We start from the raw sequence: 13,701 nt of genomic DNA, 5'->3' as shown, positions 1-13,701 counted from the left end.
GGAAGAAATGTGACTGCTCGTGGCCGATCAGCAGTGAAGTCCGCTGCACTACACAGGCAGAGCTCTGTGGCCATATGATAGGGGAAGAGCTGCTGCGGGGTGTATGAACGCGGGCGCCTTGCCCCAGGGAGCACTCGGTGTTCAGGATCAGTTAAGCTGCTGACCCCGTCCATCACAGCCAGGTCCTCCTGCCGCATAGGATGTGCTGCTGACCCCAGGAGGACACGTTGCTTGTAAACCACAGGGTTAGCAGCTGCCTTGCAGCTCCAAGTCCCAAATGCTATTTGCAGGTCACATCTTTTGTAGGTAGTTTACTAAAACTAAACCCATGGGGAACTGCATGCTGCATTCTGATCACACATGAGATTAAATTCAAAAGCACACTTCAAGGCAACACCAGAGCATGACCCAATCTGCCACTTCTGAAAATCAGGCCTAATAGAAATAATAATAAAAACTTACCCAGCATTTTCAATCTGGGAATCAAGATAACTTAAAAATTCAGCATCTGTGGATAGCAGTCCCTTGGTCTGTAATTGCCCTGCGTGAGCAGGGGGCTGGACCAGATGACCTCCACGGTGCCCTCCAACCTCACCCACTCTGTGATACGTATTTATCTGCATTAACTTTGCTCTGCTTTTACCCCCATTATACAGGCGGGTTACCGAGGCACAGAACAAGTTGGGGAGAGATTTGGCTTCAGGTAAGACACCTACATCTAAGTCCTTAAAGTATATACCCCTGCTCAGTGGGCGCCCACACTCTACAGTCAGCAGAGATGAGCTGTTGTCATCGGTCTCTGAAGGGTGAACAAGTGGGACCAGTGGGGGTGTCTATTGTGGGATGAATCCCACCCTCAGTAAAACATCATCCATTTCTGAGACAATGCAGCCAAACCTCAAATTCATAACCAACACCATAAACCATGGATCATTCTTCCTCCAAATTAGCGGTGGTGCTTCTGAATCTGAGCTGTGGGGCCTGCTGCATGGGGACATAGCCCATAGGGTGCTCCTTTTGGGCTTCTGTACACTCTGCTGTCCCATGCAGAGCGTACCATGCTGTTCCATGGTGGGCACTGCTCTTTGGAGTTGCCTCCAAAAGAGCACCAAGAGATGATCTGCTTGAGGTTAGACTTCTGTCTGTGTGGAGACGGGATGTGCGAGGAGCAGGCTGAAGGCAGGAGGCTTAGTGCTGAAAGCAGTCTGGGGAGGGACATAAGGGAGTTTTAAAGGAGTCTAGTTGCATTGGTCAGGAACTATGAAGGTCTGTAATGATCTCATCTTGTACCTCACTCATTCTCCTTGATTTCAGGTCTCACAGAAAGGCTGTTCTGACAGTGGAAACATGACTAACAACTTCAATGAGCACAGCACTTGATTCCAACCAGGGGGGGCACAGCTACAGCCTTGCAGGAGGCAGGTTCCTTACGTCTGCAGGTAACAGTGCAGTGATTCCAGTTGGCAGAATGCACAGGTCTCACTAAACCCTCCGCACCACAGCGTAACTGAAGATTTCTTGTTTAGCTAGCATCTGTGATGTACACAGATAGATGTACAAAGAATGCTGCTCTAAACTGATCTGAGATCCAGGTATCCACTCCAGACTGGACAGAGATTGAGGAGGCAGATTCCTCGCATGGAAGTGATCACCACCCTGGCCAGTCACTGCCCGTGGTCCCTGTGATTTCCTGAGCTCCACAGCCTAGAGTCTGCATACGTGATGAACCAGGCTACCAGAAAGAAAGGCAAAGTAAGAGCAGTATTTGCTCTTTTTGTTTTCTGTGCCCACGGAGATGCATGTTGGGTTGACTCCTTGAAAAATGCAGCTTGGATTACAGCTGCCCTTTTACCAGCCACCCATCTCTCACGCTGCCCATGACTGCAATCAACACAGAACTCTCTCTACCTCTGAGCATCCTTCAGATAAATACATAGATAAGACCATTTTTTACCACGAGGTGTCCACAGCAGGACAACTTCTGTTCACTTTGAAACAGCTCATGTATTACAGCTGCACCTGCATGCTGTGGAGGCTGCTGAAAGTATTTTTCAGGCAAGTGTACTACTACCTTGGAGGTGAAGTTTGGAAAGATATTCAGGAGTAAGACGTTTGTAGTGAAGACCAGAATGCCTGAGAGGAGTGAGGGCTGAGATAGGACAGCGTATCTGTGAGAAAAAGATAAATTATCTGGCTAGGACGTTTAGCAAGAAAGCCATCTTGCAGAAAGCCATCCCAGCTTCTGCAAGGCTGGCAGAGAGAACATTATAGCACAAAGGAAACCATTTTAAACACTACAGAATGATTTCATACAATGTTTTTCTTTGTCTCGCTCTACTGGACTCTATAGTTCCTTCTGCAGAGTTGTAGTCAACTCTTTTTTTTTTTTTTTTTTTTTGTTTTTTTTTTTACAGATCTCTGAACACTCTTGGTATGTGTTTATTTCAGTTTTAGCCACTAATCCCAGTAGGGATGTTCCTGCTTCCCAGGCACCTTGCTGAGGACTTAATTCTGTTGGTAACTTTCCTTTTTTCCTAGCCTGGTAAGAATTCTGCTTTATGTGATAGCTTGCATTAGAATTGGGGTAATTCATAAAGAGCTATGGCAAATTATTATTAATAAAATCATAAGAACTATTCTCTCCATAAGCAGTAACCCACATATGACAGGTCGTCTGGCTGAGGAACACATCACCAACGTAATGTGCTATATTCAAATACTTTTCTAAGAACACGGAGTCTGCAGGGAGACCTCCTGCCAAGAAAATCAGTAGTTCCCTCTCTAAACCACAGTATGCCTGCCTTTCAGACACAAGCGTTGGAAAGGTCATCTAGAAATATGTCTAAAAATGTATTATTTGTTTGGCAAAATGTAGGCATGGTGGAGAAATAAAAAGGTCCAAGTACCATTTGCTACACTTTTCACCCAAGAATTATATTGATTTCACATATGAAAAGGGCAACGTGTTGCATAGATAGGGCTTGGGTGCAATCCTGGGTACTAATCGATAGCATGCCCATTTCAAAAGCATACCCAACAGCAGTATCACCGTCTATAGTTTCTCTTTTATGTGATCTGGACACCAATTTTGATACAATGACCTTGCTATTTGATTTTATACCAGATAATCCACTATTAGCATAATAAAAAATACCAATTACAGGCCTGACCACTGTTTAACATAACAGATACCAGAGTGGTTTGCTTGCTCTCCTGAAGTACTCTCATTCCTACACACCTTGGGGACAGAAGGTAAATTTCAGTAATCTATTCTGTACGGATTAGGGTGTTAATTGTATGGTAGCATCCAGTAAAAATGAGGTGGGGGCTGAGAAAAAGGCACAAGCTTCTGAGCAGTCTGAACCCTGAGCATACAGGATAGCTCCACCTCACAACAGAGGGCTCCAAATCCAGCTCAGCTGCTCTGGTAGTTGCCTGGTTTTTGGCATCAACATTCATAAGAGCCAACTGCGATTCTGTGTGCCTGCCGATGGCATTTAAGCAAATACTTTGTGTCTGATATATGATACAAGCATTATATTTCTTATTCCCAAGCCTTAAACTCCAGATACTATTGTGTCCCCCAGCTGGGGCATACAAAAACATAACATTGGTTATTGCTCTTTTAGAACTTCCTCTGTATTTTTATAAGTTCTGAAGCTTTTTCTCAGAAAACCTTGCACACCACCAGTCCTGAAGTAGCAAGTATAAAATTCACACTGCTGGAAAAACAAAAATCAGAAGAGACGATTAACGTTCAGGGAGGGAAAAGCACAAAATAATGGCTTAAGTTCACTCCAAAAAGACTCTAAGAACCTTTCAGAGCACTAGTAAAACAGACTGTGTTTGTCAGCACTAACCAATAGAATACAATAAATGTAAAATACCAAGATCCTCCACTGCAAGCACGTATTAAGCTGTTTAAAGATGGGCAAGTCCTGCAGGCATTACCCTAAACCCCATTAAAATAAAAACTTGAAGAACTGATATATCACTATTCTGGCTCATCTGAGCAGGTTGCTCTGCAAATACTGTAAAATTCAGCACAAAATAAAATTTGTCAAAAACATCTATTTATATTTCAGTATTGATGCAACAATGCTATTTCTCTTCTCAACGTGTTCACCCTTTTGAAACCAGTGATTTCCAACTAATGGTTTATCTCCTCAAACAAAAAATAGATGTGTTATAGTAGTTAGTTGATACAATCAAGTCTCCCCTGTAACTGTGCAGATATCCTCATGCTTTTACCACCACCTTAGAGAACAGCATGGGGCTGGTGTCACCCAGAACCGATCTCAAATCTGCACACTAAACCTCCACAGCTTCTGTTCCACTTTACATTGCCCTGTGCCTTTTTTGCTTGCAAGAAAACTTTAGGCAACAAACAAATACAGAGCAACAGGCATCCCTACTGCCGTGCTAGAGGATAACTCTGGCCCTTGAGAGAGGTTTAGTATCTTCTAAGCTTCCCTAACCCATTTACACTTTTCTATAAATAAAGCTGCTTATCGCTGTACTTGAGCTTCAGGAGCTTTAATTAGACCAGGAATTCCTCTAATGATTAGATAGAGGCTGTTGCAATGGATCAGTAAGTCTTATAAACAAAAGAACATCTCCTTTTTCCTCTTTACATACATCTTACTTGGGAAAGTAACCACTGTCAAAGAAGAAAAATAAGAAAAAAAGTTCTGCAAACACATTTTTTAAGCTTCATGTCATGGAGCAGAGAGAACTTTATATACTTAATCAGCACACCCTCTACACAACAATTTCAACTTTGTCTTCCACTTACAGCCTAAACACCAGAGAAGCAATAAGCTTCAGAAGAAAGCACACACCAGATGAAAACTCAAAATGCTAGACTCTTCAGGTGGTTTAGAGGAAACCAGGCTGAAGCGTCCTAAGCCCAAACACTGCAGCATACAAGACGAGGATTCACATCTCAAAAAACCTCCTAAGTCGCAGCATTCATTGCGAAGAGCTAACTAGTTAGTATTCACTCTAGATTAACGGAGTTAATCTAGTTTGTTTGACCTTGAAATGTTGCCGTATTATTGCACTTGCCTGCAGCAGTAGCTGTTTCCAGAGAAGCTGCTGAGCAGCTGTCAGATGTGCCAGGAGCACGGGGTGTCACATTCTTACTCATTGTGTTTATTCACTAGCACAATCCAACTTTCCAGACATCAAAACCGCTGTGATTTGACAACCACTATTTACTGCTTCGTGAACTTGGCTAGGCAACCAAAATGGCTTTTGAAGCGTGTAAGCAAGATGTACATCTATTTTAAACGCTGCGCCACAATTAGCACTTAAAAACCACACAGTTTTACGCTAGTTGGGTCAAATTAATTTTATTATGCTCCATGATGAATTGCCACCAGTGCAACATCCTATTCACTGTACATTTCAAAAATTCACATACTAAAAATTTCAGTTTGATAAATGGAAAACTGAATGATTGAGAAGTTCTTACGGATTTCATACGTACAAGTGGCTAGCTGATATTGTCTATGCACATAGAGTGTTGAAATACAAAAGCCTCATGCTAGTTTGTTAATTGCTAAGGCTATCTGGACAGTCATTTAACCAGAGTATACGAGAGGCCTTCATTACAATGTTTAGCAACAATGCACCAGTATCATGAAATGCTATCTTCTGCTCGTAGTGCAAGTGGCGGAGTGCTGAAGCATGCAGTTATGACTAACTTAACTGCTGTTGCAGTCTTTATGCCCGAAATTTATCATGTACATACACTATTTTAAAGTAAATATTAACCTGGACACCACAGAATATGAGTGTACTCTCTGCATGAAGAAAAAGGAAATGAAAAAACAGAAGCTGTCTTTGGCCAGTATCTACAAATTAAAGTTTTACTCAATAACGTAACTTCAGAGCTCCCAAAACCTGGAACAGAAATTTGATTAATGAACTGTGATACTTAATAATTAACTATATTACAGAAACTCCAACTCTGGGAACATAACAGCTAAACATATCTAGTAAGTAGCATGTTAGGAAAACCTCTAGGCCTCATCTGCTTAATTTTAAAATGCCCTATATGCAATAACAAAGAGGGAGCAGTACCAGAGCTTATGAAAGCCATACAAATATTTTCCTTCTACACGAGTTAACCCCGCTGCTGTTAGCTACCCCTGGCTGCACTTGCACTTGATCCAATGCTCAAGCCATTACAGCAGCAAAGCTCGTAGGAAGTGTTTCCAGCAGCAGAGTGCAATAAGAGAGTTACTGCAAGGAAATTACATCACTTGGAAATAGTTTTTCCTAGTGTTATGTGCTTAAATTACTCTCGGAAGGAAGTTAGCATCCTCTGAAAAATTTAACTACAACCTTACCCCTCCCACTACTTGTCAGCGACTTTCCTTTCTTCTCATGTAACTAAATTAATTTGCTAAAGACTAGGTTATAACTGGGTTAGAAATCCAAGCCATATCATGCAGGTCCAGCCTGTCAAGATCAGGTCATCGCTGGGTTTCAGTCGACACAATTCCGATAACTTAAATTGAGTTTGATACCTTGATTACAGTCCCAGGACGCTATGCATTAACTACGCTCCAAATATGACTGACTTAACTAAACATTCTGTGTCAGATAGTGTTTTTAGAAAGATTTTCTACCTGAAAATTACAGTAAGTACAGTAATTTATGCTGCAGATATTGAATACCTGCACAGCACAGATTAGTATTCTGTAATAGGCAGATACGCCAAGGTTTACTGCACTATAAAGTACAACATGAACATGTGAGCTGTGAAATGAGAATCCCATTTTCTGTCCACTTATTCAAATAGTACTCTTGTGAATAGGGTTCTTGATCTTCATCACAACCCTTGGTCTTAAAGCCAACGTATGAAAACAGAATATTGCCATAAAGTTCAGTACATAGTCAAACTGTACATTGTGAGTTAATGGCTTTCCGACTTTTTGGATGTAGGATTGGTGCTTTAGCATTTGTTATGTACCATAACGCAAAGACTGCAAAGTAATCCCACTTATGTTTACTTTATTAGTACACCAATGCCCTACAAATTTTAAAAAAGTAATTAAACATTATTGAAGCAAGCAATAAACGCAGCCCTTCAGCCTGAAAACCACATAAAAAATGATTTAAAAAATAAATCAAACTGTAGCAATTGCCAGTCTCCAGTATAGCCCCCAGAAATTTACATTTCTTCATTCTGAAATACAAGAGTTGGAAAAAAAAAAAAAGGACTGAACTGGTCTGCATCAAATATGTCTTTATCACTTACAACGTAAAGCCACCCTGTTTAACCTCAGATAGAGAGTTCCCTAATTATAGTATTCAATTACTACTGCTGTTTGATAGCAGTCAGTATTGCTACAGTTAGGGCAAGGTAATCTTCACAACTAGCTGTGCATCTCTGTAGTGATTTTGTTTTATGTAAAGCATACTGCTAAGACTTGAACTGCCATGTTGTGGTGTATCTGAAACCATGCAATAGTATAAACCAGCCTCAACATTCATGTAGCACTGCATTTGAAATGAAGGGGCTAAATAAACTAAGAGCTGCATCACTTAAAGAACATAGTGCTATACTAGGTTTTAATAAGAAAATTTAGATACAGAAAAAGTAGGGTATGAAAATAGTGTTTTCCTTCTTGCATTATAACTAAATTACATTAAGGTTTTCGTCAGTCTCACATATTACATTTAAACTCCCTTATTGATGGAATGGAAAGTATTCACATGTACATGATCATCCAGGTGTAAACTTGCACACATTAACAGGGAGTAGCTTTGTAGAGGATTATGACAAACCTTTACAGATTAAATGAGGTATTGCACAGATTAATAAAAAAGCAAAAGGCAACAAAAATATACAGCAAATTGGTAGAACATTTACATGATAATTTTACAGAATCCATAGACAGAAAGTAGTGTTTAGTATATCATTCACCTTAAAAAATATATATATATATAATATAATATATGATCAATCATCCCATTCGTCGTCATCTTCAAAGTCTTCTTCATCATCTTCATCCTCATCTTCATCTAAAAAACAGGAAAAGCAAGTCATTGCATGCACCAAATTAATATGACAAAAGCGCTACCGATTTCACCCACAACATTCTGAAAAAGAACAATCAGTTGAAGGAGGTCAGGACAAGACACCTGGTAATATTATATTTTAAGATTGCTAGGCATGATGTTAGATTGATACTGGTTGAAAATTACATGTTTCCTTTCTTATTCCCTTCCCCAGGTAGGAAATTTTTATCTTGTTTTCTGCTGAGAGAAATAATCAAATTCTCATGTCATACTTTTACTATTACTCTTTTTTTTTTTTTTTTCCTAGAGAACATGAAATGTCAGAAAGGCCAGCTTGTTCCAGATTGAATTTTAAACTTTAGATTAATTTCTAAAGCATAAGAACCGTTTCTCCCCAGGTTTATTCTCTAACAGGATTTCTGTTTACTGCACAAGCAGATAAAAATATTTTTGTGAGCTGAAGACTGTTGTGCACTGTGCAGTTTAGAATATTCTAGTAACCACATCAACTTCAACATCAGTTTTGTTAATTTTATCCAGCCTTCCACTGTTTTTAATTTTAGCATGCTACGATTTTTAAATTACAATGCGTATAAACTACTGATTTGTTAGGGAAGAGCACTCCCCCTTCAGAATATGGTGTATTTAGCATGCTTCCAATGTTTAATTTGTGTAAAGCACCAAAACTGGAGATTACCACAAAAGGACACAAATCAAACTGTGTTCAATGGTCAAATGGACTGCAGACTGCAAATGCAGGTCTGATACTATTGATAGATTATTTTTTTTCCAGAGCTTACAAAGCAGAAGAGGTGTAACTCAACAGCTGCACTGGGGCTACTGCACTGTGTTTTTTTTTAAGCTGGTATTAGAAGGAGAGATGAAAATCTTCCATTCTTATTTTTCCCAAACACTGAAGACTGAAGCAGCTCAGTACTAGCATAGGACTTGTCAAATAACACTAGTTATCTGTTTATTATCCAGCAGGTGGCATGCAAAGCACATTTGGAAGCCACAGTTCTAAGTGCATGAGCCTATACAGGAGTCCTGGCTTCTAGAAACAGACCATTAAAACCCTTCTTTTCAAAGTATTTAGAGGAAAAAAAAATCATCACATCTCATGGACAAAATAAGTTGTAAAAACATTTTATAAATGATACGAACCTTGATTTGTAATTTTAAATTCATTATCACTGCAAACTACTATACATCTGTAATTCAAAGTGGCACAAAGCACCCACTTGAATCATCACTAGAGATCTGCCTAGAGCATTCTGTATCTGACTATATGCTGAAATCCATGCTTTTTCCCCAAACATTCTGCGTCAACAGAAGTGTTAACACTTGAAAATCTGATGCCTAGTGATCAGAAAAATTCCATCGGGCTTACCTGAAGAATGAATGGCTTTGCTCCTTTTCTGCATAACTTCCATTAATGCACCCACAATTCCTGAGGTGGGTGCAGGTGTAGGTGGTGCACTCTCCTGGCCATCAGATACCTTGGAAAAGAAACAGTTGTTAGGATGACGCAATTAGAAAAATAGAATGTGTATTTCTAGAAAAACCCCACAAAATTGCTAAGTTTATGTAGTTTATGTTTAGCCAGAAGGAACAGTGAAACTACATTTTCTTTAGCCCAAGCTAAGCTTTTACGTCTAAAAAAGCTGAACTATTCTCTTTTGCCACATAATACAACCTTAGTTAGTCCATACTCAAGATTAACTTTTTAAGAAGCAAGTAATTCTAGAGTTTGTCTTCAAGTACTATTATTGCTGAACTAATCCCCTGCAGTTGTTTAGAAGATTTTACTGAAGCATTTGTGACATCAGCAATCTTTCACAGTAGTTCTTGCAAAAGTTCTTCTCAGCTGTGATATTGTGGTATCATTACTGTAGGGTTTATGCTTAAAGCCTTACTGAAAAGTGAGAAGTGATTTTGAAACAATAATAATTTTGTGCATCAATACTCATCCATAACGAGTACATATACTAAGCATTTTTCCAATAGTATTGTTTAGAGTATGATTTCAAAAACTCAATGAATTATGACAGAGCCCAAAACAAAGCCACAAGTTACTACTGATTTTGGAGTCCTGCAGCCATTTGAAAGTCCCAAGGGACTTAGATGAGAACGTTTTACTCACAGATTTCAGCTGTATACCCTGTCGTATCTGGTCTAACAACGCATCTCTTCCTGAGCAGGACACTGGTCGACTGTTCTGTTCTACTTTCTTTAACTGAGCTCCTTCTCTGATTTGATCTAAGAGCGCTGCTTTGTTTCCTGCAGGAACTGGAAGCGGGTGATCGACCTCTGAAGGAAGGCCAGGTGGCGGGGGAGGACCGGGAGGAGGTGGAGGAGGCGGCGGCGGCGGGGGAGCAGATGACCCACTTGGTGGTGGCGGCGGTGGAGGAGGCCCGGATGGCGCAGATGATGAATGCACTGGTGGTGGAGGAGGATACATCCTGTTGGGAGGAGGTGGGGGCACCGCTGCACCTGGTCTAGATGGAGGTGGGGGTGGAGGTGCTGCTGTCGGAGCTCTCGAGGGAGGCGGAGGTGGCGCCCCTCGGCCCCTAGCAGGGGGAGGAGGGGGGCCTGAGCTATGGGGAGGTGGTGGTGGAGGTGGCGGGGGTCCTCCTCTGCATGGTGGTGGTGGAGGTGGAGCTGAAACAAAGCAAAATAATGTACAGTTACACGATGCTCAGTACTCACAAGTCTTTCAGAGTCTGTCAGAAGAAGAAAAAAGGGTCTGCATTGACTTTTGCAAGGATCTCTGTGCATGTACAAGTTTTACCAACTCTGAATTAAGCTGAAAATAGCTGAACATAAGCTATGCTTGCATGAATACAAAGTAAACTGAATATAGCCCTTATATGTGTAATGTATTTTGTAAACTCTCATAAAAGCTGCAACACTGCAGGAAGCAAGTGCAGTACATAAGACAACTGAAGTCACAACACTAGCTGGGTCATTAGTTTTAGTGTGGTTAATGTCCTTCATAATCCAAGGCAGCATTTCAATTTCCCATGACAAAATGCAGCAAAAAAATCAAAACACTAAAATTTTGCTGAACTAGGCCAGAAGAAAAGGGAAAGAGGCTTTAAAAACTCCCTTAAAATGAAATACAGAATTTGCACTTTGCAGGCCATCTATTATTTGATTAGGGAATAAAGGTAAGGTATTTTTTGCTTGGTTTGTTACTTGAAGATGATGCTTAAAAAAAAAAAAAACAAAAAACCACTAATGCATTACAATTAGGAATAGGTGGGATACAACGCTGAACATACTCTATCACTGTGTTTAACTGTATGCCTTTGCATCCTTAAAACAGCCTAGCAGCAACTGCAAAGCCAAACAATGAGGTGGCAGTGTTGGTAACAGCGTTTCAAGTTAATGGTGCCAGACCAGGGAAAAACTTCAATCTAATGAAGCAGTTTCCTCCACATGCAACACAAAAGAGAAGCAAAACCTTGTCTCTCTCCATCAACTATCGCTTCAGTATAGCAGAACTGACTTCCTTTGTGGGTTGGCAAATAAGCCTGTTTTTAAGAGCAAAACAAACATGATCTAATACTCATTTAGGAATACTGTCTTTCTAAACAATGTGAATGTTTCTTTTAGCTTGTTGCAGTAAAACAACTCATCATGGTGTTTCCAAACCTGTCATAAAAGCCTGTTTTATGTTTTATGCCATAAATCTATTATATGAGGATGGTCTTATAGTTACTTATCTAATTCTAGGTATACAGACAAACTGAGCTTGAAAAAAGTGGCAGTCATTAGCAAACATACCTTTGCTCAATGTTTATTTGCCAACAGAAGCTGCTCTGAGATAGGCTTGAAAAATCTGAATGAAGATATATACAAAATTCTGTCCCACCCAGTAGAATAAAATCTGGAAGTCAGAATCACAGAATTTACTGAAAATTAGTTCCAACAACATTTATGGGAAGGGCTATAGGAAGAGAACAACTTCCTCTATTCAACACACAGGATCACTTCCATATGATTTGGCCTTGAAATGTACTTGCTTTGCTAATGGCATTTTAAATAACACAGTTTCATTTCCTCTGCCATCAAGCATCTAATGGCTTGTGGTAATGTAAGTTGTGTGGTTGCTGCCCATTACTACTCAGTTATCTGACAGCACCTATTAAGAAAGTTCACATTTGATTCCATGTGCTTTGATAACAAACAGGGTATTACCCTTAAGATGATGCTTCTTTACTGTTTTTATCCTGTTACAAGCTGAGAAAGCAGTCTGTCTGTACCAAAAAGCCCTAGAAGAGGCATTTAGAGGCAGAAGGAGAGGTACTGGTGCCTCAGTACCTCTTTCCCTGCTCATCTGAGACATACTCTTTCTGAAGTTGTGTGTCACATCCTCAGTTCCTCCAACTTCCCTACTTTTTCTGTTCCCTCAAAAGAAAACCAAGGGAATAATCTCCTCTCGAACTTCATATATTTTACAAGAGAAATACTGCAAACATTCTTGATTTAAAAAAAATCAAGAACAGCCAGAAAAAATCTACCTCCCCTTATTGGTTGATAAGGGTGTTATTTCCTTTCCGGCCATTGGAGGCCAGCATTTTCAAGTCTTACTCTGCAAGCACTAGAGTTTTCCTGCATTACTGAAAAGATGCAATGTGATCATACTCCAGAGTTTGTGGTGCCCGTAGATTTCGAACAGAAGGCTTAAGCTTTCCTGGGGGGAAGGATTTTCATATACATCTCATCTAGAGCAATAAGGCACCTCCAAACTGTGGAAATACAGTTCAGGAAGTTGGATGATTTTTTTTTTTCTTTTTTTACACACTTATCTGGACTGAAGTGAAAAGGAGGAGCAGCAAGGACGGAGAACCATTACCTCATCCTCTCTCCCTTCCCCCCAAACAGAAAAGAAGCAAAACAAGAAAATAAATTAGTTTTTATAAGTGCTGCACAGCTACTAATACGAAGTCTGTAAAATCTTCTGTTGATGGTATTGTCAGTAAAAAACAGCCAACAGTACCAAAGCTAGGGAAAGGGCAGGGAAAAAAAAGTTTTATCTCAACAGACCAAAGTGTCTGTAACTCTATTCAGCATCCTAGCAGTGTGAACACTGAGGCACAGAAATTCTTGCAATAAAACAGGAAAATGTGTTTCAGTTGAAAAAACACACTTCAAACAGCAGTCAAACCTACAAATCACAGAACTGCGGACAAAACCACTGAAATACTGTTAATATTTGTGTCTACCTCTACCAAAAAGCATAGAGGTAGATTATTACCATGCACACGAAAGACGAGGCAGCTTTTCTTTCAGTTGTATACATGCAAGTGGACACAACTTGAAGTTAATATGTACATAGCAGAAAAATGGCATTTTAAAAGTTTTTTAAGACAATATTAAGACTCCAAGGCAAATCGTAGTCTAACTTAAAAATCAACAGTTTTAGATCAACAACTCTGTACACATTTTAACAGAGTTAAGGTTATATAAAAAAAATTGACAGACTTGTTGCTGAGAAAAAAGCAATTGAAATTTTGCTTTCAATTTATCTATGAAATTTGACTATAATTTTTAGTATTGCAGTCAAAGAGATGTCAGCTAAGGTTTTTTGTCTAGGAGGAAAATCACACAGCAGCATATGCTCAAATGACAGCTCAAATACATACCACTCCAACGTGGGGG

The 13,701-nt window shown here is 39.9% G+C and overlaps 1 protein-coding gene across 1 annotated transcript in view; it reads right to left on the bottom strand.

Annotated features, from left to right (window-relative positions):
• Positions 1-5,338: 5,338 nt before the first annotated feature.
• Positions 5,339-13,701, bottom strand: part of WASL (WASP like actin nucleation promoting factor) — a 49,703-nt gene continuing 41,340 nt past the window's right edge. The window contains exons 9-11 of the mRNA XM_032188273.1: positions 10,178-10,695; positions 9,425-9,533; positions 5,339-8,037 (exon numbers count right to left, since the gene is read on the bottom strand). Coding sequence (XP_032044164.1) covers positions 7,976-8,037; positions 9,425-9,533; positions 10,178-10,695 — 689 coding nt within the window. The 3' untranslated portion in view covers positions 5,339-7,975. The remainder of the gene's footprint in view (positions 8,038-9,424; positions 9,534-10,177; positions 10,696-13,701) is intronic.

The sequence above is a fragment of the Aythya fuligula genome, chromosome 1 (assembly GCF_009819795.1).
Source record: "Aythya fuligula isolate bAytFul2 chromosome 1, bAytFul2.pri, whole genome shotgun sequence".
In the NCBI taxonomy this organism is placed as follows: domain Eukaryota; kingdom Metazoa; phylum Chordata; class Aves; order Anseriformes; family Anatidae; genus Aythya; species Aythya fuligula.
Note: the sequence above shows the minus strand (reverse complement) of the source record. Positions and strands in the feature narration are given on the sequence as shown.